Source organism: Saccopteryx leptura, chromosome 13, assembly GCF_036850995.1.
Source record: "Saccopteryx leptura isolate mSacLep1 chromosome 13, mSacLep1_pri_phased_curated, whole genome shotgun sequence".
Lineage (NCBI taxonomy): Eukaryota > Metazoa > Chordata > Mammalia > Chiroptera > Emballonuridae > Saccopteryx > Saccopteryx leptura.
Window position 1 is genome coordinate 7,439,400 of NC_089515.1, and position 15,648 is coordinate 7,455,047.

Genomic DNA, 15,648 nt, shown 5'->3' on the forward strand with positions numbered 1-15,648 from the left:
GTGTCCTTGGGAAATCTAATAGGAAGTTCTTTTAAGAAAAGTTATTGCCTCCCAAAAGAGAAAAATAATTGCGATGGCTTGTGTTTTATGTGTAGATTCAAACTGCCAGCACCGTGTTCTCTTATCTAGTTTAGGATAAGAGACTTCTAACTAGGAATCAACATTCTCACCCAGCGGCTGATCTCATCTGAGATTTTTCTGCACATTTTCTTATTCACCTGTTTGGGAATAAGAAATGGTGCTGATAACGGTTTGGAAGTTTGTTTGAAAAAGATCAGATAAGGCAAAGATTGTCAGTTTCTATTATTCAGAGATTTATGTCACTGCCCCCCCCAGCACAGTGTGATAGGGCTGCTGTGCTCCCCAGCCTCTGACGTGAACCGTCTTGTTCCTGCCTCCGGGTCCAGGGGAGCCCGAGTTCCACTACATCGCGGGGGCCCACGGCAACGAGGTGCTGGGCCGGGAGCTGCTGCTGCTGCTGGTGCAGTTCCTGTGCCAGGAGTACCTGGCCGGGAACGCACGCATCGTCCGCCTGGTGGAGGAGACCCGCATTCACATCGTCCCCTCCCTCAACCCCGACGGCTACGAGAAGGCCTACGAAGGGGTAAGGGCCCCGCGCCCCTTGCGCCGTGCACTTGGCCTCGAGTTAGTAAATCCACGCTCGGAGCTTCCTTGATGGGTCTCTCCGCTGAGGCAGGGAGACCACGTGGTTTAGGAGAGATACAAAACCGGGAGTGAGAATTTGGGGGAGAAAGCAGACCTGAGTAATATTGTCATACAGGCACTGATGATGATAGAATAATGTCACCGGACATGAGAACTTGATCAAGGCATGCTCTACCCTTGATCATTACCTGTCATCCTCTCGTCAGTCCCCTGAGGAGAGCTCTCTTTTCGTGTGTAAAGCCAGTATCCATGGCCACCATCACAGCTGCCTGGCCCATGCAGGTTCGCATTGGATTCGGACAGATGGTAATGAAACAACGGAGCCAAGAACTGGTGGGCCATCATCTTTAATCCTAGCTTGCACCCGGCGGGCAAGTAAAAACACACACTGGGCTCCAAAACCCACTCATTCAGTGCTCACAAAGCTACTGACTTATCCAAGTTTCCTAGCATCAAAGGTTTCTAGCTCACTAGACTTACTCACCTCTGCTCCCCATCTCCTACTCTCTGCACAAACTGGCTTCTCACTCAGCACTCCACCATCTTGGCTGCTTCTCCTGGCCTCCTCCACGTGGCCTTTCTCTGCTCTCCAACCTGCTCTCCTCTCTAATGCTAATCTCAGGAACCGAGAGAGCAAGCTCCTGGTCTGCCCCACTGTATAGTGCAAAAATCAAAACCTTTAATCCAATATACAAAATAGGGAAGTCTCTAATACAAAGTCACTTATCTGAGGCATGATGGAATTGTACCACCCCACATCAAAAAGGGTGGGAAAGGCTTAGTCCTAAAACCAAGCCCCAGGCTACAAGGATCCTGCCTGCCCACAGCCTGCCCCCAACACACATTAATATCACCTGGGCGACAGCTTCCACGTGAGCAGCGCCATCTTTAACAAAGTGAACATAATATATTTTATCTGCCCAACATCGTGATTCTGCTATATCATATATATTTTATGTTCTCATTATGATGCAGAATTCTGGATAGGTTACAGTTATGTATAGAATAAATACATATTTAGAATTAGGTATAGACTAGAGTTAGTATTACTTAGGAATAGAATGGAAAACCATACTTGACACAATATTACCTATTGAATGCCAGCTTTACAATACAGAATTTCAGTTTTATTTATATTTATTTATTTATCGGAACAAAGAGCGATTTGATACAAAGAGGGATTTGCAGTGCCAGTTGGTGAGAGAGTGAGCCACACTTGTGGGCCAGACAGGAAGGCTGTTGATTTTGCAATGAGGAGCTTTTTAATTCACTACTAATCAGTTTCATCTGACCAGTGTAAAGCTCTCAGAGGACGTAGGAGTGGGGACGAACGGACCTAATACTTTCTAAGCCCTGCCAGATTGCAGAAGCCGCTCTCTTTGGAGTGATAGGGCTGTATCATCCATCACCCACCAAGTATTACTGGAAGGTGTTTCAGTATTCTCCTTCGGACATCATCTTTGGGTCAGAGGGCGTGGAGAGACTTAGAGACACTCCCTACCCCCAGATGGAGATGGAGGCCTCTTGTGTGTGACTGGGGTCTGCCCTGTCCAGACGTCGGTGGTTTCCTCTCGTTCTGAATTGCCCCCCTCCCCAGGGCTCAGAGCTGGGAGGCTGGTCCCTGGGACGCTGGACCCATGATGGAATTGACATCAACAACAACTTTCCTGACTTAAACACGCTGCTCTGGGAGGCAGAGGACCGACAGAACACCCCAAGGAAGGTCCCCAACCACTACATTGCCATCCCCGAGTGGTTTCTGTCTGAGAATGCCACGGTGAGTACAACACCCTATCCTCTGCCAGCAGCAGAAGGCTAAAGCGAACCGCACGGGCCTTCGCAGAGGATGTGACATTTAAGAACAAGACACAACCATATCTCCTATGTTTTCGCCAGAAGCAGGGAAGTGTGCTAGATAACCAAATACCTTTCAAGTGGATATTTGAGGAGATTCTTTATACAAATCATTTAATTATATTTCTGTACAGGAAAACGGTGCTTTAAAAAAAATCCCCGATTTGAACATGTTTGCAACTATCATTATTACTCTGGTAGTTATACTGCTATGAAGTTGCCCTTAGCCCTCACTGATGGCTTGGGATGCTTTTATTTTTATTTTAACTACTCCCGTGGGTTTATTACCTGGGATGCTTCTTTGGAAGGAAAAACACAATTAGGTGAGAAATGTTTCCCCAAAATTTCTTAGGTCGTATTTCACAACTAGGTTATAAGCAGCTAGATCGTCTAGCAGCATTGCCCACGGTCCAGGTGCAGCTGACTGTGTCCTTGTGATGTCAGGTAACATATTCCTGTTTCTCAGAAATTGGCAGTGAATTCAGACCCCAGGAGGCTGATTAGAGCCGAGGTGGGCCAACTCCAGCCGATAGCCACATCCCCCCGGGTCTGCTTTTGTAAATGGTGTGTTCCTGGGACACCTCACATTCATTCATCGGCATGTGGTCTGTGCTGTTTCCCTGTCGAGTGGCTGCAACTGTCGAGTGGCTGCAAGGTCTAAAATGTTTACATATGGCCTGATCCCTTACAGAAGTCTGGACTAAAGGTGTAGTATAGTCTATACTTTCTAAGCCCTGCCAGATTGCAGAAGTCACTCTCTTTGGAGGGATAGGGCTGTATCATCCATCACCCACCTGGACTAAAGTCTGACCTAGCGCTGACGCTGACATACTGAAGGCCTGTGCTCTTCCATCAGCCGACGTGTGGAGTGTGGCTGTCTCTTTCTGAGCTCTTTGTAGCCATTGATGAACACAGCCGGCCCATTTGCACCAGAGTTGCAGAAGGCTAGTACCCTAACTCTGCCATTCTCTCTCTTTGTCATTAACTGACCTATTTCCCACAAAAAGAAACTTCCCCTGGGTTTCTCTTTCTTAAACCCATTCTTTCTACAATGTCCAGTTTTATTTTTCCGGACCGATTTGGAAGTGCTCAGTTTTGCTAAAGACACTTCCGTAGAAGGAGGGCTTTTCCAACCTCGGCCCTGTTGGGAGATCCACGGAACGAAGGCCGTTCTGTTCTCGTTTTTCTCACCACGGCGCGTTTAATTGGGAATGCCTGCAGGTGGCCATGGAGACCAGGGCCGTCATCGCCTGGATGGAGAAGATCCCCTTCGTGCTGGGCGGCAACCTGCAGGGCGGCGAGCTGGTGGTGGCCTACCCCTACGACATGGTGCGGTCCCTGTGGAAGACGCAGGAGCGCACCCCCACCCCGGACGACCACGTCTTCCGCTGGCTGGCATACTCCTACGCCTCCACGCACCGCCTCATGACAGATGCCAGGAGGAGGGTGTGCCACACGGAGGACTTCCAGAAAGAGGATGGGACCGTCAACGGAGCTTCCTGGCACACAGTGGCCGGAAGTAAGTCTCTGGTCGTCCCACTGTCATCCCGGGGCCACATGACAGTGGACCGCAGGGGCAGGGAGGGACCCTGTGGGCCACCTCTTCCCGACCCCTCCCGTTGTCAGTATCAGAATAAGAGCTCCAAACAGTGAACCATTTAAAGGTCCCCCACACTCTGCAGGTCAGCAGGGAGGCCTCCCAGCTATACCGCGGCGTCTGGTGGACGCCCAGCTGAGTGTGCCCAGGAAAATATGTGGTGCTGCCCCCGGCATCCACACGGGACCAGCGGCTTCCTGTAGAGAAACTTCAGGTCCAAGTTTCAGGATAAGCACTTTCACTTCCTCTGTCACAGCCGCTCCTGGCCCAAGGCTCCCAAATGAGGCGGGATAAGGATGTCACATTCTCTGAGGTCCCTCTGTGTCGGGATGGCAGGACCCCAAGCATCCGGTTCCTTGCTCATGTTCTTGACCTTGTGAGCATTGGTCAAGCCACTGATGAATTTGAAAAAAATATCCCATGTCAAATAGGCCTGGATTCAAATTCTGATTCATCAATTGGATGCTGTGTGACCCTGGGCAAGTCACTTTACCTCTCTGAACTTCCATATCTTTCATATGTAAAATGGGTATGATGAGGATGACAGAGGTGATACTGATCTCCCTAGGACTATCATGAGGATTCTGTAGGTGACAGATGTGCCTTTCTGCTATGTCTGGCTTATTGGAAACACTCAGGTGTGACGAGTTCATACTCAGGTGTGATAACCTCTTTCACTGAGCGTGCATCCATATTCTCTGCTTCACTGGAGTAATCAACGTGAATATTATTTTACTTTGCTGGAGACTCAGCCTCCCCATCCTGAATCTCAGGTGTGTTTCCACCCTTGGGAAAAGAGACATTAAAAAGTAGCAGAACCATTCGTTTCTGTGGCCCATTTTCAAACATAAGAGGGTGCCATCCTTTTGTGGTTGTGTGCCACGCAGGGGCATTTCCTTTGTCTCTGGCATGGTTCTGTGGTTTTGCTCTGTACAAAATAAAAATATAAATGCAAATCCCTCTCTGTTGGGAACATTTCCTAATGGCCAAAAAAGCGCTCTTGCTTTTCAATACCAGCCCCCCCAAAACCTACAGTAATCTTTCCATGCCAGAGTTACTCATTTTTTCTGGCTGCTGTGACTGATTGGGGTGCGGACACGGCTGCATTGCTTCGCATCCGGTCAACAGCAGCATTCTGAGTGGTTGGCTGCCGCGCGGTGACGTCGGTGGCATTTAATTTTTTTCCTCTCTTTCTCAATTACATTTTCCATTATTTCGGGGACTCGTGTGGCAGAGCCATGTGGCGGCTTGCTCCTCTTTAATCATCCTTCCTTCTGGCGGTGTGATGAAGCCTGCCCATTCATTGTTTTGTGGATTAATGAAATGCAATTTCTAATTTCCTCACGGCCCCTCCGCCCCCATCCCCGCTGTGTCTCTCCGTCTGGGGCTGCGCTCGCGCTGGTTCGTTTGTTAGCGCTGCGCCGAGCGGCACCAGTTCACGGGCATCTCAAAATGCACATGGTTTGTGGCGTGCACGTTTGAACTGCAGGTGATGTTAGACCCTCTGGGTTCCTGCGTCCTCCCGGTCAGTGAAGGCAGGTGTGGGGGTAGCATCGGGCACACTGAGCTCTGTGCTTCATGTGGGAGCTCGTGACCAGAGCAGGGTTCCAGGCAAGGAGAGAACACAAAGGAGTCTCGATGTCCCCAGCCAGGACTGATGGCTTGGGGAGACCGGTCTGGGTCTCCCCCACTATCTTGCCCACGCTTGCTGTTGGCCGGCCTCCCCACGTTCTCTGTAATCCCACAGCTTTGGTTTGACTGAGTGAGGTGACCCGGCCTTTGGTCCAGCCTCCTTCAGCCAGACCAGGCCCCTGCGAAGGAGGTTTTGTTAACTTCACGCTGTCGCCCCGCCCTTTTATCCCACGGTGCTCACGTCCTTGTTTATCGCAGATGTGTTGGCAGATGACGGGTGAATGGTTTGAGCCTGGGCTTGGTAGAGAAGAGTGACTGTGTCATTTTGTGCTGTTTTGCCTGTGACTTGAGAGATTAGGCAGCAGATTGACGCAGAAGTGCTCTTGACATCCAAAGTCATGATGTTCAATCACGCATTTAGACTGAGCGATGCGTCACTTAGCATCATGGTGAGCAGGGGGAGGAGGTGGGGAGCAGGGGGCGGGCGAGGACCGAGGCTGGTGGGGTCATAGGAGGACCTGCTCTTTTTCTCAGTCGGCACAGAGGAACCCAGCCTGCTCGCTCCGCGCTCTACAGAGCACAGGGAGGGCTCCTTAGAGGCCCCTCGGCTGGGCGCGCTTCCTGGTGACCATGTCGTCCGTGCTGTGTTCCTGCTGACCACCCGGTTTTCCAGAAACAAAAATGTTAGGGAGAGAGGAGAGCCACTGGGACTCTGGGCCGTCTGACATTCATTCATTCATTTCCCAAATATTAGTGACTTGTTGTGGGTCAACTGGTAGCCTCCCCCAAAATATACGTTGACTTCCTGGTCTCCAGAGCCTATCTGTGAACATGACCTTATTTGGAAAATGGGTCTTTTGCAGGGTGATTCAATTAACGGTCTCAAGATGAGGCTCTTTCTGGGTCACCTGGATGGGCCCTAAAATCATTGACAGGTGTCCCTCTAAGGGACAGAAGAGGAGAAAGCACAGGCGAGGGTCATGTGAAGACAGAGGCAGAGACTAGACCCGTGCAGCCCGAAGCCTCAGAGCACCAGGGGCCAGCAGAAGCTGCCGTTGGCAGGAAGGGTCTTTGAAGGGGCCGCAGTCCCAGTAACACCTGGATCCCAGACTTCTGGCCTCTAACCTATGGGAGGATACATTTCTAGTGTTTTACACCCCCGCTCCCCACCCCAGATTGTGGTCTCTTGTACACCAGCAGCCCCAGGAAATGGATGCAGGGACCAGTTCCATGTTAGAGTTCCAGTGGCTCTCTCCCTAACATTTTTGTTTCTGGGTCCTTCACATCCGGCTGTGGTCACGTCAGGCTGCATAAGGCTTGTTGGCTCTGGAGCTTAGTGGTGAGAGCTGCTTTGCTCTGTTTGGAGGTAAGATCGACGGCTTGTGCTCACACGCACTTAATGGGATCAGACCCCGACTCTCACCCTCGCCTGACGCGTGATTGTGGACACGCATCTTAGCCGCTCTCTGCCTCAGTTGTTCTTATTTATAAGATTGTGCTCTGCTGCCCACCTCCCTGCTGGTTGGTGGAGGAGATTTCGTGACCGAATGGATGCAGAGTGCTAGGTCCTGGCTCATTGGGTGAGGCACTCAGGTAACTCATGGAGGTCTGGACAGCTTTCTTTACAAATTAAGAGTAGAAAATGGTTACAAAGCTGTAGCCGAGAGCAGCATAATTATAGAGATCAATTCAATCAGACACTGAAAACTCATACTGTTAATTCATGATACCGTTATTCTAAAAGTAGCATTAAACTGAGTTTAATAAGATAAAAGGATTTTGTCTGAAAAGCACTTATTTCAGCGTTACTTCTGTCTAAGGCAGGGGTCCCCAAACTTTTTACACAGGGGGCCAGTTCACCGTCCCTCAGACCGTTGGAGGGCCGGACTATAAAAAAAAACTATGAACAAATCCCTATGCACACTGCACATATCTTATTTTAAAGTAAAAAAAACAAAACAAGAAGAAATACAATATTTAAAATAACAAACAAGTAAATTTAAATCAACAAACTGACCAGTATTTCAGTGGGAACTATGCTCCTCCACTGACCACCTATGAAAGAGGTGCCCCTTCCAGAAGTGCGGCGGGGGCCAGATAAATGGCCTCAGGGGGCCGCATGTGGCCCGCGGGCCGTAGTTTGGGGACCCCTGGTTTAAGGTGCTCTCGCCGGTGCCTGTCTTCCTGTCAATCATTCCGGCTGCATCCTCCCCCTTGTTCAACCTCCCATCCCCCTCCCCAACATTTGCCCTAATTAATTTTCTGTCTGGAGTAGATACTATCACCTCCTTGTCCAGATGACCTCTTCCTAACGTTCTTGCATGTCCTTGCTGTCCCCCCACGGGAGCTTGGAGCCCTGGTCAGTTACCGCTGTCCCATCGGCTTGGCAGGTCTCAACGATTTCAGCTACCTTCACACAAACTGCTTCGAGCTGTCCATCTACGTGGGCTGCGACAAATTCCCACACGAGAGTGAGCTGCCCGAGGAATGGGAGAATAATCGGGAATCCTTAATCGTGTTCATGGAACAGGTATGGCGTGGGCACGCGCTGGGATGGGAGGAGCAGCTAAGGAAGGAGGCCCTTTCGGTGGCCAAACATGAGAGATCGAGTCGGTGCTTCCAGCCGTGGCTGTCGTCCTGGGCTGCCGGCGTCCTGAGATGGGACACTCCAGTGTAGGAAGGAACCACTGTCTGTTTGTATGTGCTTGGCCCCAGCACATGAGCTCTGAGTCAATGGTGATTACTCCCACCGGTTCATGGGGGTGAGACTAGTCCCGGGGGTTCTCAGATACTTCTCTGTGGGGAGGGAGGCAACGTGCTCAGGCCCCCTTGTATTAGTCTGCTCGGGCTGTGTAACAAAATATACAGGCTGGCGGCCTAACCAGTAGGAATCACAGTTCTGGAGGCTAGAAGCCCAAGATAAAGGTGTCTGCAGGTTGCTCGCCCTCTGAGGCCTCTCTCCTTGGCTGGCAGCTGGCTACCTTCTCTCTCCTGTGTCCTTGCATGTCTTTTACCCTGTGGGCATACAGGCCTGGTATCTCTGTGTGTCTCCCTTTCCTCTTCTTATAGGGATGCCAGTCAGATCAGATCAGGGCCCACCCTAATGACCTCATTAGAACTTCATTAACTCTTTAAACATGCTGTCTCCAAATGCAGTCACATTTTAAGGTTCTGGGGGTAATGAAATTTGTGTGGGATACAGTTTAGCCCAGAACAGCCCTCAGGCTGAAGGGTCCTTGCTGCAAGAGGCAGGGCATCCTCTGGGGGCAGTTCTAGCAAGTGCCCACGATGATCTGAGGTTCTGCGTGCAGCCCGGGGCGGGGGGCACGGGAGCCCTGCTGTCTGCATGGGGAGGAGCCTCACAGCCCTTCCCACCCTCCCGATCTCAAGGATATGCCCGCCCTGTCGCACTGAGTAAACTGGCTGTAGTTTGGTGCTAAAATTAACCAAATAACATCCATGCCCCATGAAGGAACAGACTAAATGGAAACCAGAGGAATAAATGAAAACGAATGTTGAACCTGTTCTGTGACTCTATTCTGATTCCCGTCCCTTCAAAAGTAAGAGCCTGAGGCTGTGCACGGCGGCTGCCCCTTCTTCCTGTCGGTCCTGGGATCCGGCATCTGAGTCTGCCCAGCGAGGGTCCCCGGACGGTCAGTGCAGCATACAGTTCACTGAGCTGGCACTGAGGGTGTGAACTGGTTTTCCCACCTTGGGAAGCCATGAGCAGATGTTCTGTCCCCACCCTGGGATTTTGTCAGGGAAATGAAAAAAAAAAAGAGAATTCCCTAATCCTTCTAAAGTCACGATCCCGGGTTAGCCAAAGAGCCTCCCCTCCTGTGGATAAAGTACCCAGGCATAGTAATAGGTATGAAGAATGTCTTTGGAAACAATGCCATGTCACCTTGGATTGTCACACCTTACTACAGATGGGAAACTGAGGCACGGGGTCCAGAATTGCTGTATTGTGTGACATAGCTAATCAGTGGAAGGGCCCTTCAGACCGAGTTCGTGTTTACAGGGAACGTCTGACTCTTCTTTCCTCTCTGACTCTGAAGTGAAGTCTATCTACGAAGTCCACAGACTTCAGGACAATTAAACGGGTGCATAAAAATTCTATTTCTGGTGGATTCTTTTGTGAACCATCTCAGGTCTGAATATTTTTTAAACCTCTGGAATATTTTTCACTCCAATGGAGGACTTGACTCCTGGGACCCAAAAGCAACACAGAAGTTTGCACACCAGATGCATGTAGAGCTGGGGCGCGTTTGAGCTCAGCGTGCCTGCGTGAGGGTTGCTGGAGGCGCTGGGCTGGCCCGAAGCTCCGCGTGCCTGCGTGAGGGTCGTTGGAGGCGCTGGGCTGGCCCGAAGCTCAGCGTGCCTGCGTGAGGGTCGTTGGAGGCGCTGGGCTGGCCCGAAGCTCAGCGTGCCTGCGTGAGGGTTGTTGGAGGCGCTGGGCTGGCCCGAAGCTCCGCGTGCCTGCGTGAGGGTTGCTGGAGGCACTGGGCTGGCCCGAAGCTCCGCGTGCCTGCGTGAGGGTTGCTGGAGGCACTGGGCTGGCCCAAAGCTCAGCGTGCCTGCGTGAGGGTTGCTGGAGGCACTGGGCTGGCCCGAAGCTCCGCGTGCCTGCGTGAGGGTTGCTGGAGGCACTGGGCTGGCCCGAAGCTCCGCGTGCCTGCGTGAGGGTTGTTGGAGGCGCTGGGCTGGCCCAAAGCTCAGCGTGCCTGCGTGAGGGTTGCTGGAGGCGCTGGGCTGGCCCGAAGCTCAGCGTGCCTGCGTGAGGGTTGCTGGAGGCGCTGGGCTGGCCCGAAGCTCAGCGTGCCTGCGTGAGGGTTGCTGGAGGCGCTGGGCTGGCCCGAAGCTCAGCGTGCCTGCGTGAGGGTTGCTGGAGGCGCTGGGCTGGCCCGAAGCTCCGAGTCCGCAGCGTGTAGGTGGGGGGGAGGGGTGCATTGCTGAGCTCGCCCCGTGTCTTGTCGTGTTTGCTGACAGGTGCATCGTGGTATCAAAGGCGTGGTGAGGGATTCCCATGGGAAAGGGATTCCGGACGCCGTCATCTCCGTGGAGGGTCTCAGCCATGACATCCGGACAGGTAACCGCAAGTGTGCTTAAACCCTCTCTCAGTAGGAAATGCTCGTTTCCTGGAAGTGAATGAGTGAATGAATGAATGAATGGACATTTCTTGGTGTTGCCAAGAGGACACAGCGAGGGCCGAGCCAATGCAGGGCCCTTCCCGTCCCCCCAGACTGTCGTTCACATGCATTATCTTCCCCTGTCCTTCCAACAGATCATCCCATTTGACCTGCGCGGCAATGGAGACCCTGGGACACTAGCCTGGGGTGAGGCTGGGGTTCAGACCTGGAGTGGCCACGTGTCCATGCCAGGCTGCCTGCCTGTGTGCCCGGTATAGAAGGCCCATTACTGCTAAAATGGGTGAAATGTATCTGAAACACCACCAAGTACTCAACTGCTGTGTACCACTCAGAAGCAAGTTCTTTCATGTGGTTGCCTATTTCTTTACTTGACAATGTTTTTGTGCTGTGTAGCATGGTATTAGGTGCTTTTCACCCCTCATAGGCATCACTCACTCATTCATTCACTATTCATTCATTCAACAAATGCAGATTGTGAATGTGTAAGGGCCAGATACCTGTCCTTTACAAATGAAAGAGGCTGTTTGGTCCGTTCTGCATACGACTGTATTTTAAACATTGCTAATCAACCTCTTTAAAAGAGTGATTCATAAAAGAGCCTGGAACATTCCCTGGACTATTAGTGCCTTGTCCTCACTGTGAGAAAACAGGAGGGTTTCCAGCGGAGTGGGAAATAAAACAGCCCCGGAGCCCACAAGCCTGCAGAGAGGACTTTGCCAAATCGGCCCTGAATTTCAAGTCCCTGTAATCAAGCAGACAGTTTTGATCAGCTAATGGGAGTCGCATCTCCCTCTGCCTTTACCTCCCCCATAAATAACTTCCCAGGGCGTTCTCCCGTGCTGCGCGCGGTACTTGCTTTACGGCACTTGCTTTACGGCGCTTGCTTTACGGTATCAGGTATCCGCGGCAGCATCTGTCTCCGCACTCAGCATCGGCTCCGGCTTGGCCCTGATCTCTGACTGAGGCTATGCGATCTGACAGGTTTCATTTCAGGAGGGATTTTGTGTAAAATAAACGGGTATTAAGCGAAATTCTGCAGGGAAGAGAAGCTTCCTAAATGCACGTAAATGTGACGGGCTGAGTCCCAGGCTCAGAATGCCACGTGACTGTTCTTTGCTTGGCGGACACTAACCTGACCTGCTGAGTGGACAGACACTGGGGCCTGGATTGGCCCTTCTGTCCACCAGTGCCGAGTGCCACCGGCTGCGTGCCAACCTCCCCGTGCAGCTCCACGGCACGCTAACCCCCGGGCAGACTCCATCACTCAGAGGGTCAGGAAAACCAACAGCAGTTGAGACGCAACCTATCCAACTTCTTGTGTTCATGAGGCATTTTGATTCATGGTCCCGTGTCTCTTCATCCTACTCAGGGGAACCAGCGTTAGTGGAGGATACGCCTTAGGGAACCGCACCTTAACATGGGGCCAGGACAGGAAGAGGAGGACGCACGGCCTGGTAGGAGGACACATGACCTGAGGAGAGCTGGCCCCTTCATTTTCCCCGGGAGCCGTAGGGGCCTGAGAGACATCTCCAAAGGGGGGGAGGGCTGTATCGTGGGCACAGGCCGTCTGATCGCAAAGTGAAGACAGCCTGATGCGGGTCCTGCCTTTGGGAAAGCGTGGAATGGCATTGAATTTAGCAGAAAACCTTGCGTCTTCACTGAAGGAAGACACAGAGCACAGAAGTACCAGGGAGCCCCCCACCTGTGTGGAGCCCCCCACCTGGGCTCTCTGGCTGAGTCCTCGTTGCCAGGGAGCAGACTGTGTGAGTGTGTGACAGACAGCCGTCATATTTTATGAGTTGTCGCAGATGAACCAAGTATAATGTAAATTTCAACATGATGCTCCAAAGATGTACCTATGTCTATATGGTGGGTATGTGGTCAGACACACACACACGCACACACGCACCACGCACACACAGAGTTTTCTTCCATTTCTTAAACTCCAGGAGTTGTATAGATGAGTAAACCTTGCCCGGGGCCAACTCCACACCCAGCCTTTTCTCTGCCTGGCACTGGGGCTTTAGACCAAGCAGGGCATTCAGACCGTCCCAGGAGAGAGAACCAAGCCTGGCCCCGGAAGACCCACTAACTACTAGCGGCGTGACCTTGTTTGTGCAGGACGTCAGATCACTCCCATAGGAGAGGGGCTCTTCTGTGACCTACCTCAGGGTTCTGCTCAGAGGGCCAGCGGGTCATGCGCTGTAGTCTCGGTGTCTGTGTGTGTGTGTGGGTGGGTGGGGGGGTCCACCATGTTTCCTTTTCCATCTCACAGCCTCTTTAACGTCAGGCGCCTGTGTTCTCAGCAGGTTGTGAGCTCCTTGCAGGGAGTAGCCTTGGCCTAGACCCCCGCTTTATACAACAGAATCTAACCTAGAGCTAAGGATGGTTACAGATCCCGTTAGATGCTCGTTGGGTGACTGACCGGTGGTGTAACTGCGGAGGCCGGGGGTCAGCCTCGCAGCGCCCGATGTGACTGCTCCTGCAGCTCCAAGTTCCTCTTGAACCCAGGACGTGGAATAAGGGCCATAGAATGAGGTGCACGTACTGGGGCCTCCTCTCACATCACTGGCCCTTGTCCCATGTCACCCTTCTCTTCTCAGAAGTGAGGGGCCCCAGCCCTAACTGACTCTTCTATATTGATAGCCATGCTAAGGGAAGCCACGAAGCCACTCGCTGATGGCTTTTCAAGACGGCACCGTGCGGTGAGGGCGTACCATGTGGAAGCCCAAGCCCACCGTGAATGGCGCGTATTGTCACAGAGGAAGGAATGTTAGTGATTATTTCTCCATCTCCGCTCCTGTGCATTAACACTGTGGGGAGCCTGCGCCCCAAAGCCCTGCCTGTTAAAACCATTAAGGGGGCTTCCAAAGAGGAAAACATCTTGGCTTCCAAAACGCATTAAGAATTTGCATCCACAGGGACTCGACTTCACCCGGCCGGCCTCCGAGTCTCCCTGGTTGCTCTTGGAACGACGGGGCTGCGAGCATCACGTTACGTGCGCAAGGGCCGCCGTGAATTCCTCTGCTTTCTCTTCACAGCCAGCGACGGGGATTACTGGCGCCTCCTGAACCCCGGAGAGTACGTGGTCACGGCCAAGGCGGAAGGTTTCACCTCGTCCACCAAGAACTGCATGGTCGGCTATGACATGGGCGCCACACAATGCCACTTCACACTCGGCAAAACCAACCTGGCCAGGATCAGAGAGATCATGGAGAAGTTCGGGAAGCAGCCCATCAGCCTGCCCGCCCGGCAGCTGAAGCTGCGGGGACGGAAGAGACGACAGCGCGGGTGACCTCCCTCCTGACGCTTGAGCCAGCCGAGTCCCAGACCCCCGCAGACGAAACCGCGCCGGCCTGCCGGTAGTAGCTCCACAGAGGACGCGCCCCCTGCTGTTCTCCCTGTAATGCTGGAAGGCCTGGGAGAGAATGTGTGCACGACAAGTCTGGTCCCCAACCCCCGGGGAGGGTTGAAGGCTTAGGGGTCTTTTCTTTTCTTTGTTTCCATGTATCCAAATAATTTGGGCAGAGCAGCAGAGAAGGGCTGGTGGTGGGAGTGGGTGCATTCAGCAGGTCAGACAGAGTCAGAGAGAGAGAGAAGACCTTGCCTGCTTGGGGGCTCCTGCCTGTGCAGGAGGGCGGACTGGTGCCTCCCCCCTGTTTGCGTGACAGCAAGTTCCCTGAGCATTTGCAACGGGCAATGGCCGAAATTGCTGCATTCCTGGGGCCCCGCTGTCCCAAATGTCACCCTTCGAGATGCTCACAGGCATTCTAAGGGAATCCACCCTCTCTGGCCCTGGGATATTCCCAGCTGCTGCAAATCAATTCTGCAGTCTGCCTACCAACAATAGAGACATTAGCCAAGTGAGCATCCTGCGGCCTTGAGTCAGTTCCGTTTCCCTTTCAACAAAGGACCATGCTCAGAAAAGGAGAGAAAGGCTGAAGTAATTCACGAGTGGTGGTCAGGGCAGCGGGTGAGCCGGGGGCTGGTGGCATGCTTACTGGGTTTACAGAGAACCTCCAGGTTTCCTGCTGGTCCAGTAGCATGGGGAGGGGGCTCCCTGGGTGGTGACAGCAGGAGGCGCCAGCTTCCTAAGGAACCACATGTCATATAGTCCGGCTCCTCTGTGAGCTGCCAGGACTTGGAAAGAGGTGACAGGCTGACCTGCAGCCCTCTCTCGCCCCCACGCACTCCTCCTTCGTGGCAGGTGAATGCTCCTAACCTGCGTGGCATCCCTGTGGAAGTTACTTTCGATGTCCGGGACACCAGACCGCCGTCCACATGGCACTACTTTGGATGAAAAGCCCGTTAGAATGGTCTGTGGAGCCTCGTCGGTTCAGGAGGGGGTTCTTGAGTGACCATGTGTGACCATTTGTCTCACTTTTTATTTGCGTTGCTGCCTCACTGACCTGGGAAGAATGAGAACAATAAAGAAAGCAAATGGTCAGGTGCTTTCAGTGTGTGCTTTGCCCGGGTAGCCTCGCCACCGCGCCCAGCGGGACCGGCGGCAAAGCTGTGGGGACGGGCTCTTCGCAGCCTGATTCTGCCGCTGAGCCGATCTCCCCACAGCCCCGGGAGCTCTTCCTCCTGCCCGTCCCTCCCTCGCCACGTAAACACAGCCACGGTACCAGGAGTCTGGGGAAAATGAGAGAAAAGAAGTCAGACAGGTGGACAGAGTCAGTGCCTTCCGGGGGGCACGGAGAAGAATGACAGGTCTTCAGGGCTGAGGGGGTGTCTAGGACAGGGGTC

The 15,648-nt window shown here is 52.8% G+C and overlaps 1 protein-coding gene across 2 annotated transcripts in view; it reads left to right on the plus strand.

Moving 5' to 3' along the window:
* Positions 1-15,331, plus strand: part of CPXM2 (carboxypeptidase X, M14 family member 2) — a 93,745-nt gene extending 78,414 nt beyond the window's left edge. Inside the window, exons 9-14 of one of the 2 annotated variants that reach the window (XM_066355361.1) lie at positions 413-604; positions 2,264-2,443; positions 3,742-4,039; positions 8,140-8,279; positions 10,739-10,838; positions 13,941-15,331. In XM_066355361.1, coding sequence (XP_066211458.1) covers positions 413-604; positions 2,264-2,443; positions 3,742-4,039; positions 8,140-8,279; positions 10,739-10,838; positions 13,941-14,194 — 1,164 coding nt within the window. In that variant the 3' untranslated portion in view covers positions 14,195-15,331. Of the gene's footprint in view, positions 1-407; positions 605-2,263; positions 2,444-3,741; positions 4,040-8,139; positions 8,280-10,738; positions 10,839-13,940 lie in introns of both variants that reach the window. The other variant, XM_066355360.1, reaches the window with a different exon arrangement.
* The last annotated feature ends 317 nt before the right edge of the window (positions 15,332-15,648 follow it).